Genomic DNA, 17,895 nt, shown 5'->3' with positions numbered 1-17,895 from the left:
ACTGCATCCAAACTCATATTTACATACATACACATATACTGTATATGTATACACGTACATGTAGTACCTATATCATTGGCAATATTACCTTTTCCCCTACTTAAGAACAATTCGACTTAAGAACGGTCGTTTGGAAACAATTGTGTTCGTAAGTTGGGGACCTAGTGTAATCGATAAATCGATTAATCGAACCAGGTTGATAATTATGACACCCTCGATAAATTGCATTGCGCATGTACTGTATGCGTGTGTGTTTCATCTGCTCGTCTCTCTGTGCCACACAGGCTGGATGACAAGAGGTTCACTCTGCACGTTTCTGTGCGCATTGGTTCTATAGTGGAATGTGCGGAGAGAGTGAGCCATCCTGTCCTCTCATTCAGCCTCTTTGTGGAGGCGGGGCTACTGGTGAGTGGACCCAGGGTGCTAACACCAAATTAGCCTGGTGAGAAAGCATACGCTAACGTGAAATAAGGCACAGAAGCGATGGTTTCTGAGGCGAGCACAACAGCCAACAGCCCCAATCTGGGAATATTTCAGTTTTAAACAGAATGAACAAGGTGATCGCACAAATACCGACGAACCGATATGTCGCATTTGTTCGAAAGTAGTGACGAGCAAACAGGGGAACGCGACCAACTTACGCCGAGAGATGAAGCGGCGAAAACAATACTCGTAGTGCCGCGGAACATTATGTGGAAACTGCACCGCTTTGGGAGAAAGAGTCAGTCAGGCTTTGAGCTTCACAAGTCACCCCCTCTGCGCCTACATTTGTCTGGGAAGGAACGGCTCCTTCCGCAGCAGGAACTCTGATAAATCAGCCATGTAAGAGGACTCAGAGGCCCGGTTTGTTTGCCCAACCCCCATACTCTTGTTTCACACAGGTGGCAACAATGTCCTGTATTGTAAGTAATTCCTGGCGATTATACACCAGCAGAGTCGATGGTCCTCACAACAAATGACAAAACAAAGATAAAACCGATCACAGTGAGTTGAGGGAAGCGGCGAGCCAGACAGACCAGCTTATATTATGCCACATATTTAATGAAAATATGACGATTTTATCGATTGTCGGCGATAATTTGTAGCACAATTATCGACCAGCAAAATTTGTTATCGTGAAAGGCCTAACTGTACAACAAAATATGTCATTGAATGACTGTGCTGCCTTTAAGGTAAGGCGGGGTGGTGGTTGGTTTTGTGGCGACACCTAGTGGTCGCAAGAATTCACTGAGTTGAACTTGTGGTGCAGTGAAGTCAGGGGTGTCCAATGCGCAGCCCCCTGGCAAAAGCATTATTTAAAAATGAAACAAAAAAAAGTAACAAAAATGCAAGAATCAAACAGTAATTTCATAAAAATGATTTGAGGACATCACATCTGGAAATGAGAATGAACAGCGAGCGCGAGCTCGTCCATTAACTATAAATGTCATTTTTGCGAATTTACCATTCACTTTTAAAAATTGAACAACGTAGAACAAACAATACATAAGTAGGTCTGTCAAATAATAACGCTACTAACTAATGTATTTCATTAATTAGGTTACATTTTTGAGTGTAATTAACGCATGCACACCGGAGCACGCACGCCTCCTAATCATGATGAATTAGTTTAAAAACTGTCAGTAATCTGATTAAAATTTGTCATCATTTGACAGCCCTACATATAACATATTTAAGCAGAGCTGACAAATCATGTCAGGGAGCCTTGAGCTCTTTTTAAGTGGAGCTATTCAACGATGATTTGGAATGAGTGCCCTCCTGTCTGCGTGTCGTCCCACGGTTCTCTTTGACGGAGTGTCGGGGCCAAGGTACTAAATAGGCTTGAAGTGCCATAGTCTGTGGGAGTCTGCTGTGAACACTGGAGCGCTTTCATGCGGATGCAAATCCAAATCTGCTGCTTTAAATGCCACTTCACGCTCCTTCCAGTTGGCACCGTCCGCCGAGCTTGTCGTTGTCGCTTTGCAATAAATCTGATGGGATGAAAGCGATTACCTGGGAACAGCAGACAGGTACGTGACCAGCCTCCTCAGGTCCTCCTGCTTTATTCGGTCGTGGTTGCTTCTTGCGGGGAACGTCAGGATGGGGCCGCCTCGTTTGTCCCGCCCACCTGTGCATACGTACACAAGAGTTTAGCTGATAAACATGTCAGACCAACGTCAGTTTTCATAGGCTACAATTGTGCTTTTCTGCCAAACAATTTTCCCACGATATTGCTTGAAACAAACTAGTGTGTTTGTCCTATACGGCAACGTTCCGTGAAATAGAGTGGCCAAACAAAACACCCTCCACCAGTGGTCTTTTGGAGCACAAGATCTCTGGTCTCAGCTGTGAAGGTGAGCATTTAGAAAGCTCCGTTGCTGGAGAAGCACGGGTGAAATTGTTGCTCGTGGCTCATTTGCACACATGAAGTGAAACAAAAGCGGCAAAAATGGGGGAAAATGTAGCAAAAGGTACAATGTAGGGGGAAAAAGATGGACAGTCATTCCTCGTTTATGGCGGTTAATTGGTTCCGGACCCGACCTTGATAAGTGAATCTGCACCTGGTAGGATTCCTTATTTACACATTTAATATTTAGAGAATGAAAAAACCCATCTACCACCTTCTAACATTATTAGAGCCCTCTAGACATGAAATAACAGTAACACTCCTACTACCCAACAAACATAGACATAAGAAGAGAAAATGACACATCTAAGACATAAATAAGACATAGTATTGACTCATGTCTGAATGCGTCTTCTGAATGCCTTATATTTGTGTTTTACTTTATTTAGACATGTTTTAGATCTATCAGTGTGGAAAAGGTTATAAAGCCATTTCTAAAGCTTTGGGACTCCAGCCAACCACAATGAGAGCCATTATCCACAAATGGCCAAAACAGGGAACATTGGGGAACCTTCCCAGGAGTGGCCAGCCAACTAAAATGACCCCAACAGCGCAGCGACGACTCATCCGAGAGGTCGCAAAAGACCCCACAACAACATCCAAAAAACTGCAGGCCTCACTTGCCTCAGTTAAGGTCAAAACTAAGCAACATTAAGGCTTGTCTCCATTTTGCCAGAAAACATCTTGATGATCCCCAAGACCTTTGGTAAAATACTCTGTGGTCTGACCAGACAAAAGTTGAACTTTTGGAAGGTGTGTGTCCCATTACATCTGGCGTAAAAGTAACACTGCATTTCAGAAAAAGAACATCATAGCAACAGTAAAATATGGTGGTGGTAGTGTGATGGTCTGCTTCAGGACCTGGAAGACTTGCTGTGATAAATGGTAGCATGAATTCTGCTGAGGGAGAATGTCCGGTCATCTGTTGGATGAAAGCAACTTGGGTTCTGCAGCAGGACAATGATCCAAAACACACCAGCAAGTCCACCTCTGAATGGCTGAACACTTTGGAGTGGCCTAGTCCAAGTCCTGACCTGAATCCTATTGAAATGCTGCGGCATGACCTTAAAAAGGCGCTTCATGCTGGAAAGGCCTCCAATGTGGCTGAATGACAACAATTCTGCAAAATTCATGCAAAATAATAATAAATAATAATAATAATGCTGAGGTTTGATTGACACGGCCAAAGAGGTATTTATTTAACGATGTGTTTATTATTGCCAATTTGCAACCTGAGCCACAGTCAGCCATGGCCTCAGGAGACCACCTCAACTTGGGACATTTGAGGAGGATTAAGGCGCCCCCAAGCTGGTTGTTGGGTTGAACAGATTGCGATGGTCGAGTGCTTCTTGTATCTCTGCTTGTTTTGGCACACTCGCTCACGTGTAACGCCTGCCAGATGCGGGAAGTCCACATAAGTCATGGTGGGGGTGTTAAGCGAGATGCTTTTCCCTGCCCGTTTCCTGCCTGGGGAGAACGTGCAAATCCAGCGGAGACGAGGACGCTGCGCTCCCAATAATGATTTTTTCTGCAGGCCACATTTGGTCTGCTGGAGAAAGCTGAGAAAAGCTTTAGCCTTCGTTTTCGCAAACTAGTTAGCTTCACTTTGGGATGCTTGTGTCTGCATTTACTTGGAGCACATTGACATTGAACATTGAAAGCACGCTCTTGCCACGTATGAAAAATTAAAGCATGCAGCTTTGTCACTTTGATATTTTATAAAGTCAAAATATTACAGCAATAAAGTCAAAATTACCAGAGGAAAATTTATAAGGAGAAAGTTGAAACAAACAAAAAAAACCTGCAAAGATGTAAAAAAAAAACAGCTGCAATTTCACAGGAATAAATTTAAAATATTAAGAGAAAAAGGTTGTATTGCAATGAGAAAAAAAAACGTCACAATTTCACGGGAATAAACTTGTAATATTATGAGGAAAAATAATGTCATTTTAGAGGCATAGAATTTAAATATTAAAGGAAATGTATTATTTTTGGGGGCTTACAAGTTAAAATATTATGAGAAATAAACAAAACAAACAAAAGTTGTAATTTTTTTGGAAAATTATGTTGGGGAAAAAGTTAAAATGTTACAAGAATAAAGTCAAAATATTATGGGAATAAAGTGATAATTCCCAGAAGAAAATTTACAAGAAGAAATAGTTGGAAATAGTTGGGAAAAAAAAAAACAAGAGCAAAAATTTCACGGGCATGAAGTCAAAATATTAAGAGAAAATGGTTGTATTGTTCTGAGAAAAAAAAAAGTCAAAAATTTTAGAATAAAATAATATTATGAGGAAAAATAATGTCATTTTAGGAGAGGGGAATATAAATATTAAAGGAAAAATCATATTTTGGGGGCTTACAAGTTCAAATATTATGAGAAACAAACAAAACAACAAAGGATAGGCTCCAGCATACCCCCGCGACCCGAATGAGGAGAAGAGGCATAGAAAATGGATGGAAGAATGTCATAATACTAGGAAAAGAGAATTATTCATAGGAAAAGTTTAAATATTTGTAAAATATTTGTAAAGTTGTTGTTAATAATATGCTTTTTCACAAAGCTGAGATGCACCTTTTTCTTGAAAGACATACAGGTCTTCTCTCGCTTTACAAAATATCAAAGTGGCCCTCGCTGGACAAGCGTCTGGACCCCCTTGGTGTAGACAAACTATGTTGATTGCTCGATAAAAAAGAGAAGATTTGGGTTTGCCACATCAAAAAGAACATGGAAATGTCAAAAGAGGAAGCGCTGACATTTCGCTCCACACAAAGAAATATGCCAATGTGTCCTTTGGAGCACTTGTGTGTGTACAGACACCCAAAAAAGCTTGCTTTCATCTCTAAGAGGGTAAAAATACATTTTTAGCAGAGTCGTTAGCGAGGCATTGGCTCCCGATATCATTCCTGCTGCTCTGTGGACTGTAGACACTTCATTGCATCAGGAGGAGAATTGGGTCCTGGCTTATTTTTAGCACATGTGTGAGATTCAGTGGAAGATTCCCTTCCAGAATTTCCCTTCTTTTGCCACATTTTTCAGAAAAATGTCCAAATGTTGGCAGGTAAGTACCAAACGTATCAACATTGAGAGAAGATCTGTTTCTGCATGACGTCATAAAGGAGAAAAACTTCCTCCGGCCGCCCATCACAAAATGAGGCTGCCCCACTTTACAGGGGGCAGCTTTGCAGAAAATAAATAAAGGCTTCGCTACCCGTCTTAAAATGCAGCTTGCAGTCAGTCAGCTCCAGACGTGGCAGTTGCAAGTTTGATCATTTAGCTTTCCTTTGGCACATGTGCTAACCTCACATGATGTTCAACTATAATGTTAGCGCTTTAGCATCACATAGCTAAGCTAGTGTTGCTAACGTTTGTGTCCTCCTGTCCAACTCCTTCATGCTGCTACACGCTATATGACAAATTGGCACTTATTTTGGAGTTGCAGTACAGTCATTCCTCCTTTATGGCGGTTAATTGGTTCGTGATGAGTGAGTTTCCACAAAGTAGGATTGCATATGTGTAAATAGTGGATAAAATACACAATAGCTCTTTTTGGAGACACACAAACACAGCTCATTTCCATAAGTGACACGATCGGAGTACTATCACTCAAGTAAGCAAACATAGCGGTTTACAAGACAGAGGATGTTTACAGTGATTATAGTGAAGATTTTAGTGATGTGTCAATATTTTTCGAGGAGAAAAAAAGGGTGAAACATTTGGAGATGAAATAAAGAACTTTTAGAACATGGACTTAAGCCTTCAGACATGGAGATGACAATCGGTTGCCTCCAAAACACAGAATGGTAAAAGTAAATTACTCTGAAGTTGCTTATCCTTCAATTTTTGTTTTAAACCGGCTTATTAATGAACATAAAGGGGTCTTGATAGCCTTTTTTATTTTAGATTTCATTGCAGGTGCCCCCCACAGTAAACATATGGCTGTGAAAAGATGTTAATATAACATGTAGTGTATAGTGCTTTACAGCGTTGTCGCTATCATGGAATAGTGTTTACAAGAAAATATGCAAACAAGACATGACTTAGTCTGTTCTCTGGCAACTTTGACATCGTTCTTCTTCTCTTTTTTTTTCTGTGTACCAGCGGAATAGCATCCTTTTTCAAAATGTGTTAAGACTGTACTTTCAAGCCAAATGCTTCTTGTAAAGGTGTTCCTTCATAGCGATCATCAGTGAAACGATCACTGCAAAGAACGGAACTCCAGGTGGGCGTCCATCTGTCTCTCGTTCTCTGCACTGAATCCATTGCTGTCTTAAACCTTCCTCTTTTGGAAAAGAAAGCAAACTTACAGTATCACTCGGATGCTGTGAACATCCAGCAGCAACACAACTTTTTGGCATGATGACTTTTTTGATGAAAAATATACTGAAGCAAGTCCACCATCTACCTCGAGTCCACCCATCTGCTTTAGCTGGGAGGTGTCACCCCGATGACGCCACTTCCGGAAATGAGGCTGAATAGCGAGAGCTAGCTCGTCATCGTCATCAACTGTAGATGTAATTTTTGCAAATTTACTATTCACTTTCACAAATGGAACAATGTAGAACCTGATTACAAAAAAATATATAACATATTGAAGCAAAGTTGATGAATCATGCCAGGGACGCTTTAAAGCGACACGCAGACCCACAAACAGGATGTTCCCAGCAAGGCTTACTAAAAGCACCTCCACTACAATGTTGTGCAACCTCTGAGTCTGACTTAAAAATGTAAAAATGTACTATAATATTGCACCTTTAAGGTAGGATGACGACATGAGTACACTCCAGCTCCTGTTGTGGTGATTTCTTACGACACTCACCCGACACAAAAGCCACTTTCTCCTTCAAGACGGGGAGAACATCAGACGCCTTGATGCCTTCAGTCCTCATACAGCCTGCAGCAAGACAAAAAGAAAAAAGAAAAAGAGACAGTCAGTGGAGCTTTATGATTTTATGATTAATCCAATTATCAGATCAACATTCCTGGGAGGGGAAAGCACAAAGCCGCACGCTGACACAAGCGCATTCTGAAAATGTGGTGAAATTAAAAAAAAAAAAAAAGTGTTCACGTGCTCTTTCTTTTGACTTTCAAGCTACATTGTTGTGTTTCATAACTGGGATTCAACTTCATCGCCACAGAATGCGGTTTCGCATCCCAGCTAATCCCGGCCGTTCTTTCCGTGCATCCTCACCTCTCTGAAAGGGAAGACAAAGATCACCTCCTGCTGTGCCAAAGATGAATGTTTGGAAATCCCTGCGTGGATTAAAGAGATGGAGCTCCCGCCACAGATTTCACACATGTTGGGCTGCCCCACAAATATTTCATCTCAGCCACTTTATGCAGCACTAATGCGACCCAGTCACAGCCCGTCAAAAACGTCATCAGCACAATCAAACAAGGTTAAAAGTGCTTTGAACCTGAGAGAATGGATGCATATCCTACTCTCTTCTCATGACTGTACAGTAACCCTTCGTTTATGGCGGTTCATTGGTTCCAGACCCGACCGTGATAAGTCCATTTCCCTCAAATACGATTCATTAGAAAACCTGTTTACCACCTTCTAAATATACTTTTTGACATTATTAGAACCCTTTACACTGGAAATAACACCCCTATAGTCACTTTTACACTCTTAATATGCAATATAGTAAACATAATAAGACAACATAGGACATGTAAGACATAGAAAACCTGTTTACAACCTCCTAAATAATATTTTTAACATTGTTAGAGCCCTCTAGACATGAAATAACACCCCTATAATCACATTTACACTCCTATTACCCAATATAGTAGACATAATAAGAGAAAATATGACATAGAAAACCAATTCTTGACCTTCTAAACATGCTTTTTTTACATTATTAGAGCCATCTAGACATGAAATAACACCCCTATAGTCACTTTTACACTCCTATTACCCAATATAGTAGACATAATAAGAGAAAATATGACATAGAAAACCAATTCTTGACCTTCTAAACATGCTTTTTTACATTATTAGAGCCCTCTAGACATGAAATAACACCCCTATAGTCACTTTTACACTCCTATTACCCAATATAGTAGACATAACAAGAGAAAATAGGACATTTAAGACATGGAAAACCTGTTTACCTCATTCTAAAAACACTACACAGCGGAGTGAGGGGCAGACAGGAAGTGATGTCAGAGGTTCAGAGTTGAGTTTTAGCTCGGTGTGGGTTACGGCGGCAACACTAGGCCGTGTTTTCATTCTGGATTTTTATTAGGGATTATTGTGCCTTTTGTGAGATCACTCAAAGCTGCAATAAAAGCCATCAAGTCTGGTCCTTGTGTCACCCAACATTACAGTAATACTGTATTACTGACACCTTGTGACCACCGTAAAACGCCTCTACGTACATCTTCAGAATGACTTAATTTGTATTTTACTTCATTCAGACATTTATATATTTTTATATATAAAAATATGGACCCACACTACCTGCAGGCTTGCAGGGCTGTCATTGACAGGATCATCACATGGGCCGATCTGTGGAGATTCCCCTAGGCAAGGTTGAGCTTTCTGATCAGGTCCACATACGATACCCTCCTAAGCCGCCAAAACCTACACCAATGGTTCGGCAAAGAAGAGGCCTGCCTCCTCTGTGATCACCTGAGTGCAGGCCTGCAGCACATCCACTAACCCAGGGCCGATATGGACAGCGCCATGACCAACTCCTGCAAATGCTAGCAGAGGTCATCGACGTAAATGAGGCCAGCCCAGTAGCAACACACCAGCACATCCAATTTGTCAGGCAAGGGGGAGCGGCCCTAAGCACCTCTTTAAAGGAGAGGTCTCTGCTGTCCGCCAGAGATGAATGGGCCATGAGAGTCGACCTAAATCAGCAGCTGAAGTTTCCCCCGAGAGGACAACAACTTCTCTCCCACCAGACATGGTGCTACAAAGACCCTCATCATGGCTGAACTGAGCTTTTGACTCAGGCTCCGGCGAAATGACGAGGTTTGGGGGAGGGAAGGGTCCGAGTACCGGCTGCAGGGAGTGCTAGGGAGACGTCCCTGACACTGCTCCACCACCTGGAGATATCGCTGGATTAAAGACGCGGAACATTTGTGACGGGTGGCCCCTGGTTGGCGGCCTTGCAGTCGGCACAAAGACACTGGCGGAGGTGCGCCAGTCAGAGATGCCTCGCAGGTGGTCCTACCTGTGCTTGCAACTTCTCACCCTTTTGTGTGCAGCGCTTTCAGAGTAAAAGAGTTACACAAACACATACGTGCGTGTCATGTGGCAAATGTAGGACACCCCCATAGAGCACTGTAATGTGTAAATGATGAAGTACTTTTACGTTAGACCAAACACTGTTTATGTTTCTAGGAAATGGAGGAAGGAAAAGTGAGAAGTGAGTTGGCTGCCAGCATCAACAACAAGTTACAATGTGTGTACGTGTGTGCATATGCGTGTGTGTGTGTATGTTGGGGGCTTATCCATCATTATTGGGAGGAAGTATTTTGCCATTTGAACACACACACGCACACACACAGGAAAGTCTCAGACTTGTTACACTCCAATCACTTGACAAGGCCATGACACAGCCCTAGGATGCGGCTGTAGGCAACCTCCTGAAGTACTTTTTTTAAATAAACTCCACAAGATTTCACTGGCTGCATGTGAAGTATGATGAGTGGTCTGCACCATACAGCTTTATCTAGCTCTGCATGCGCTTTGAAATGTTGCTAGCCAGCTGTCAGTGTGTCAGTGTCAGCTGTCAAACGTGTTACACCCTGGCCAGGAACCGGTATATCTTAAAGATCTCCTAGGACCCACAATTTACACTTCAATCCTAGAATTTTTAGAAGTAGAATGGCAGGTAGACCGTTTAGTTATCAGGCCCCTCTGTTATGGAATCTTGCTAAAGCATATAGTTAGAAGTGAGCCCTGATACTCTGGTATGTACCAGAGACACTCATCTATGTTTCTTGGACTAAACTTCTTGGACTGCTCTACCATCTATCCCTCTACTCTATTTTCTATCCCAACTCCCAACTGGTCGAGACAGACGGCCACCCCACAGAGCCTTTAACAGAGGCAGGGTTTCCGCTACATGTAATTGATCGTGGCAGTGCGCTACTACAAAATAAAAGCTGGCACACCTTAAAAATGAGGGGTGTTTTTAAACCTGAAAACAACAGCTCTGGACAGTGATGCTAACACTGTCTCCGACAGGTAGCTCACCAGCTGATGTTGAGTAGTTCACCAAAGAATATTTGCTTCACCTCTTAGCATTTTTATAAGTGTTCTACTCAAACATGACACCTGTATTTAATGACAAATGAGCACACTGAGTGGAGATGTGCTTTGGGAATAAAGTGCAATATCAATGTTGGCAGTGTCCTTAGCGACTTAACTTCCTAACTAATGTTCTCGGTTCATATTTTGCTAGTTGCTGAAACCCTTAAATAAGTCATTAAAAAATAGCTATTTGTCATTTTAAAAAAAACCTACAGACATCAGCGGCACGACATAGTGGCGGCAGTCCGCCCTCCCATGCAGCCCATCACCACAGCTTCAAAAAGGAGAAACCCTGAAAGGTTTCTTCCCCAGAGGGAGTTTTTCCTTGCCTCTGTCGCCAAGTGTTTGCTCATGTGGGGTTTCAGTTGGTTGTCTGTTTTCATTTATGAGTGTGACCTCCATGTGTAAAGTGCCGTGAGATAACTGTTGTTGGGATATGGCGCTTTAGAAATAAATTGAATGAATGTTAAAATATCATCTCATTCTTGTGAACCCAATATTATGCATCGTTTCGTCTGAAAAAGATGAGTGTATCGTGACACCTGTCGTTATTCTTGTAAAATTACTGCTGATTTTTCTATTTTTGCTGTAGCTTTTTTTGTTAGCTGTGTTGTTAACTCATTTAACCTTAACTAATATTTTTTGCTTTTGCGACCGCTGACAAGATCTAAACAACTATACCACAACATAAACAACACAAAAAGGGTTGTTTCATATCAAAATAACAATTTATTTACAAATATAACACCATGAACTATTTACAATTTTCACATTTGGAACTGAACCGTGTGTGTGCACGCGTGTGTGTGTGCATGTGCATGAGTTTAAATTTCCCTACAATGTGTAACCTTCTGCACGCTTTACTCCTCCACACTCTTCCACTTCCTCCTTGCTTTCGAGTGCGTTTTTACATGCAAAACATCCATGCCGAGCTCTTATCAAATGCATTTCTGCCACCTTGTGGTCATTTTTATGGCTTAAAACTGCTCTTAAAGTGACATCTATTAGTGTGTACTTGCATCATCACCTCTTTTTGCCTCTTGTGGAAAAAAAATGTAAAGGTCGTATCAATACATTGTTGGGATCGGGCGTTCGGGATTATAAAAACATAAATATGTCTTTGGTATTGAATGAGTTAAATTATACTGCACTTTTAGAATGCACCATGGGCCAATAAAAAAACAGGCATGGGCCGAAAATGGCTCCCGGGCCACACTTTGGACACCCCTGTACTAATGTGTGCGTGAGAAAAGAGCTTTTTACATTAGGTGGTGAAGTAAACTAAAATACACACTTCCTGCTGCGTCTCCCTCTGGAAAACCTACAACCACAAAAAAAACACCAACATGTTTCTTTCATCTTGGTGCTCGCGTTTTCCAACCTTACATCTCTCAGTGTTTTATCACTGACGTGATGCAACCTGCTCTGTCTTTATTGTATAATTTTATTATTTTTGTCCGCCCTTTTGTGTCTCCTACGCGCAATGTGTTTTCTCCATCCACACAGCAGCCATACGGGCGTGATTGCAGCAACATATGGATGCTAAACTCAACAGCTTGTGGCCAATGAAGTGGATCCACGCCGGCTAAGCAACAAACCCACAACCTGCATGTTGGGACACCTGGCTTTTTTAAAATCACGGTGGTTCCCATGCATTCATCAGTGGCGGAAAATTTGGCACTATAGGTTGGCCCTCGCTCATAAACACATTATCAGGGGACCGTCTGTGAACATAGCTTGTCGTTCCAACTCCGTGCAGTAGATGGCATCGTAACTCTGCTTCTTAACAAGCCAGTCTCTTTTCTGTGCGTTCTCAAGATAGAAAAATAGATTAGAGGAAGCAGCAAAGAATGCAGGTAATGGGACACACCTATTACGCCTTCTGAAAAAACCTCCAAAAAGCGCCAACAAGGCTCCATTCCCATAACGTGAGCTGCATATGAACCACATTGTTATTATTATTGTTACTAACATTGTTTACGCCCAAGAACTACGTTACTGCCGTAGTGACACGTCACCACACCAGAGTGGCTAGCTACTAGCTGGCTAGCAACTAGCTTCACCACACACTCGCTCACAATGCCTCAGTGTGACATTCTGCAGGACAGGCGCGAGCGTCCCCTGTCCTGCGCTCTTATTTTGGCAAGGTATACTTCCAGTTGGGTGGAAGAGGCAGCCACTTCACGCCTGGTGGCCGCGCAGCTGTCGCCAATCACTATTAGTGGCTGTTAAAAGACCAGCGTCGTCAGACCCAAACGCCCGATCCCAAAGACGTACGTTATATGTTTTTTTGGGGCGAGAGGCAAAAAGAGGTGATGACGCCAGCGCACGCTAAAAGATGTGACTGATAGAGCAGTTTTAAGCCATAAAAACGGCCACAAGGTGGCAGAAGTGCATTTGATAAGACCTCGGCATGCATTATTTGAATGTAAAAACACACTCGTCAGTAAGGAGGAAGTGAGAATGCATGGAGGAGTGTAGCGTGCAGAAGGTGACGCATTGTAGGGAAACTTTAACACATGCACACTAGGAGTGGGGGACGTAATCGATTCTTAGATGCATCGCGATGCAGACATTGACGATTATCAATCGATTCATAAATGTGAATAATCGATGCTGACGAGAAAAAAAAAAAACAGAACAAAAAGACGGAAAGCAGAAGTGCCGCCCGGACAGTTTGTGGTGGTGCATCTAAGACGCTACCACAATGGCTGTGTGTAAACTCGCTGCATTTAAAGCGAGCGTCTGGAAGCACCGTTGCTTTCACGTAGTTGAAGGTAATATGAGCTGGACAAGAGCCAGACAATATGCAACCTTTGTCATACAAGATTCAAATATTTTGGGAACACGACAAATATGAGAACCCACCCGAACCAGGAGGAAAAACAGCCAGCTGAAGTTGCTGCTGACCAGAGAAGTATCGAGCAGGTGATAACTAACTTTCCACCCAACTCGGAGAAGGCGCTGTTATGTTACCGCATTATTCTGTTATGATAGCTGCTGGTACAGTCATCTATATTTTGCATGAAAGTTGTTTTTGACTTTGTTATACATCAAAAATATTATTTTTTATCGGATATTCTATGCTCAGTATTTTTGTTTGAATTCAGAAGTCTTTATTATTTTTTTACGAATAATAGCAGATTCTTTTTATGTTGGTTACTCTATAATACGCTGAAGTTTGTGTTAATTTTGTACATGCTGCTACTGGCGCAATTTACTTTTCCTGCTGCTTCTGTGCAATGGGAAATATGTTGGTAGATGGAACCTTCCAGTTATTAAGATAATGGAAGTAAATTGATCAGTTTCATGTTGATTTTAATTGTAGATCGTTACTAATATGTTTTGTTTTAGTCGTACAGAGTGAGTCAAAATACATTTTACATAGAAAAAAATTACGCATGAAAAAATTGACTATTGATGACAAAAAAACGACGCATCGATAATCATTTTATCATGGCATCGCAGGCCTCTGAATCGCAATCGCATGGAATCGTGAGGTGGTCAGAGATTCCCACCCCTAACGCACACACATAGTTCAGTTCCAAATGTGAAAACTGTAAATAGTTCATGGTGTTATATTTGTAAATAAATTGTTATTTTTGATGTGAAACAACCTTCTTTGTGTTGCTTATGTTGGTGTAGTTGTTTAGATATTTGCGCTGTCACAAACGCAAAAAGTTTGTGTCAAATTGTATCTTTTCACAAAAAGCTGCTCTTCTCCCTTCTCTAGTCAGGAACTGATATTTTCCTGAAACGTACCTACAGTATGTTGTACCACTGATCACTAAAGAATGGGAAAAGGCAGAAACTATATTAAAATGCATATAAAACAATAATAAAAAGTACATACTGTAGCCACAGAACGCAATATTCTGTGTGCTTTGAAAAATCTGTCAAAATCGTCTAAAATGGTCGCTACTGAAGTGGTTGCATTTTGAAAAATGGCTGGGATTGAATGATTCAATCATCAACAGTGGCAAAACCAGCAACCTTTTTTGGTCTTTTGGCGAGCTGACTGAGTCGAGCCTGAGGGTCAAGCAGGGTAGCGGTAGTGTGCATGAGTGCTGCCGGCACTTTCGGCTGCCATGTACATATCGCAAAGCAACAAGCAGTCTTTCACCTTCTCTGGTTAGAGTGAGAAGACTGAGTGAATAAAAGTCTTAACAACCGTGAATGAGTGACTGCTCCCAATAAAAGCCGTCTCTCACCTCATTTGCATGCTGGCGGGAAGGAGCCAAGCAGAGAATACAGATTAGGCTGCTACAGCACGCAGGCGGAGGAGACATGATAGAACCTCACATGACTAAGCCAAAATCAATAGGCTTCTTCTCTGACAAATAGACAACACCGAAAAGTTGAATGACTGACAAAATGAGAACCACAGTGTCTGATATCATTTATCCTGAATATATCATGTATACGCTATTTTCCATTCATCAAAATATATTTATGTACATTTTGCTGTTACTTTTATGTACAATATTCGGAATTTATCACACTTACACAAGTCAGCACGTTAGAATAAATATAGATAGCTTATTCCGTAATGACAGAAAAAGGAAAAACTACATGTAAAAGAATAAAAAAAATACAATAAAAGTGTATCAATAAAAATACAAATAAATTGAAAATAAATGAGAGATTAAAATAAATAAATAAATACATGATTTTTTTGTCCTGTCCAGCCATTAGGGCAGATAGTTTTGTTGATCTAAATGCCCTCACGTGCTCAACAGATTTGCTCTGCCAGGGAAAAGTGTGAGATACACTTCCCCTGTCATACAGAATTTATTTGACTTTGATGTTTTGTTATTTATGCTAATTTGGAGCGGGTGGACTGGAGCAGGAGGGGATAGAGAAAAAGAGAAAAGAAAACAGAGAGGGAGGTGTGGGAATAAGAGGCGGACAATAAAGACAGAGACAAGGACAACAGCAATATCATCAACCACAATGACAATGCTGCATTGAAACAGTCACACATAATAGTAGTCATGAAATGATGAACTATGATACTGATCAGAATGGCAATAACTGTAATGTACATCATTGTAAAAACTATAATCATATTGCTGACTGTAATAAAACCAACAACATAATAACACCCTGGTTAACTCAGTGAGTAATGTGGTTGAAGTACGCATGTACTGCGAGTGTGCATATGTACGTGTGTACAGGTATCTCTGTATGTGGGGAAGTCTTCATATATATAAAGGTGCGCCAATGTGTGAGCGTGTAGTTGTCACTGAGAATGCAAGAAAGGAGAGGGACCGCCTCTCACCACCCAGCAAGCTGCGCCCCACACAGCACCACCACCGGGCCCACAGGGGCGGGCAGCACAAAGATCAGCTCCCCAAGAGCCAGCCCACAGAGCCCTCCCCCCCAGGAAGACCAGCAAGGGGCCGCAGAGAGGCGATCCCAACCAGAAACAGGACGCCGGCAGGCCAGAGGACCGCCAAGCCCCGAGACCGGCGAGACAACACACCTCACAAGGGCAGACGGGCACCGAGGCCACACACCAGCAGGCCCAGAGACGCCCCTGCAACCGGAAAGGAGCCGGCCCACGGCAGAAGCGCCAGTCCCCTACGCCACCCCCCACCCCCAGGGAGCAGAGCCAGGCCGGGTCACCCCATGCCCAACCCCTGAGACAGAACCGCCCTGCCGAGGGACGAAGGAGGCATAAATAGATAAATAGATTAAAAATACATAAATAAATAAAAGCACGCACACACGCACGAACACATGCACGCACTCACACACACATGCGCACACACACACACAGCGTGGTAAATACATGACTTGGTCATGGCCAGAAACATTGCATAATGCAGGATTTATGTCAGGATCTGTGGAGTTGTCGAGTGTTTGTCCCCCAGTATGCAGAGACAGAATGCAGTCGTGGAAAATTAAAATACTTTCATAAGCAGGTGCAAAAAAAAATAACAAAAAAGCGACAGAGGAAAAACACTCTGTGAAAACACTCACAGAGGACTAGGACTGTAGTGCAGGTAAGGGAACCGTCTAGGTAACAGCACAGGCGAGGTACACTTAAACAAGGAGCAAAGAACCAATGAACCAGCACCATACTTGAGACGGCGCTGGGCTTATAAACCCCACTAATTGAGATTGCAGCCAGCTGCGTAACAAACCACTGGGGTCAAGTGGCTGCAGCTTCTCCCTAGCAGGAAGTGCAAGGCACCAAAGTAAGAACACAGAACAGGAAGTGCTCACCCCTGCCCTGCGGAGCTTGACAATTTAGACCACAGATGTCAAACTCAAGGCCCGGGGGCCACATTCAGCCCGCCATATCTTTGCTTTTATGAGTAATATTTTACAAGAAGCATTTGGCTTGAAAGTACAGTATAATTGCATTTTGAAAAACAGCGCTATTGCGCCGGTACACAGGGAAAAAAAAGTCAAGACGACGAAGAACGGCCACTTCGTCCAAGTTGGCACAAGAGACTTAGTCATGTCTTGTTTATATAACGTCTTCTAAACAGTATTCCAAGATAGCGACACGGCTGCAAAGCATTACACCTGTATATTGTAACCCTGTCACATAACAAACTTATCAACATTTTTTAGACAACTTTTTCATTAATTATTGTCAATTCACATTTGAAACTCCAGAGTAATTTACCATCCTGTGTTTTTGAAGGCGACCAATCTTCATCTCCATGACTTAAGGCTTAAGTCTACTGTATATTCTGAAAGTTCTCTATTTCATTTCCAAAAGTTTCTCCCTTCTTTTCACCTCAAAAACTATTGACGCATCACTCAAGTCTTTAATCACTGTAAACATCCTCCGTCTCGTACACCGCCATGTTTACCTGAGCGATAACCCCCCGATGACGTCACTTCCAGAAATTAGACTGAACAGCGAGCGCTAGCTCGTCATGGCTGGAGCCATCAACTATAGATGCCATTTTTGCTCATCCCGATGGCTTTCAAAAATGTAGAACATGATTACAACAATATTTAACACATTTAAGCAAAGTTGATGAATCATGTCAGGGACCCTTTAACACTGACACTGACTCCTTTTTACTCTATTGGACTGTGTGTGTGCGTGTGTGTGAGTGTGTGCAAAACAACCTGTGCACACTCAAGTCATGTGTCTCACGACATGCAGCTGCCCTGACAACCAGCTGCCAGGTGGGGTGTGTTGCCACGGCGACAGTAACTGGCCCCCCAGAACGTCAGCACGCAATAACGTAACCGTTTGTCACTCTCATG

The 17,895-nt window shown here is 42.3% G+C and overlaps 1 protein-coding gene across 3 annotated transcripts in view; it reads right to left on the bottom strand.

Annotated features, from left to right (window-relative positions):
* The window catches only part of kalrna (kalirin RhoGEF kinase a), a 196,654-nt gene that overhangs the window by 154,513 nt on the left and 24,246 nt on the right, over positions 1-17,895 (bottom strand). For all 3 annotated transcript variants that reach the window (XM_054787409.1, XM_054787412.1, XM_054787413.1), the window contains exons 2-3: positions 7,207-7,281; positions 1,993-2,107 (exon numbers count right to left, since the gene is read on the bottom strand). In XM_054787409.1, the coding sequence (XP_054643384.1) occupies positions 1,993-2,107; positions 7,207-7,281 (190 nt within the window). The remainder of the gene's footprint in view (positions 1-1,992; positions 2,108-7,206; positions 7,282-17,895) is intronic.

The sequence above is a fragment of the Dunckerocampus dactyliophorus genome, chromosome 9 (assembly GCF_027744805.1).
Source record: "Dunckerocampus dactyliophorus isolate RoL2022-P2 chromosome 9, RoL_Ddac_1.1, whole genome shotgun sequence".
NCBI lineage: Eukaryota > Metazoa > Chordata > Actinopteri > Syngnathiformes > Syngnathidae > Dunckerocampus > Dunckerocampus dactyliophorus.
This window is presented reverse-complemented; position numbering and strand designations above follow the sequence as displayed.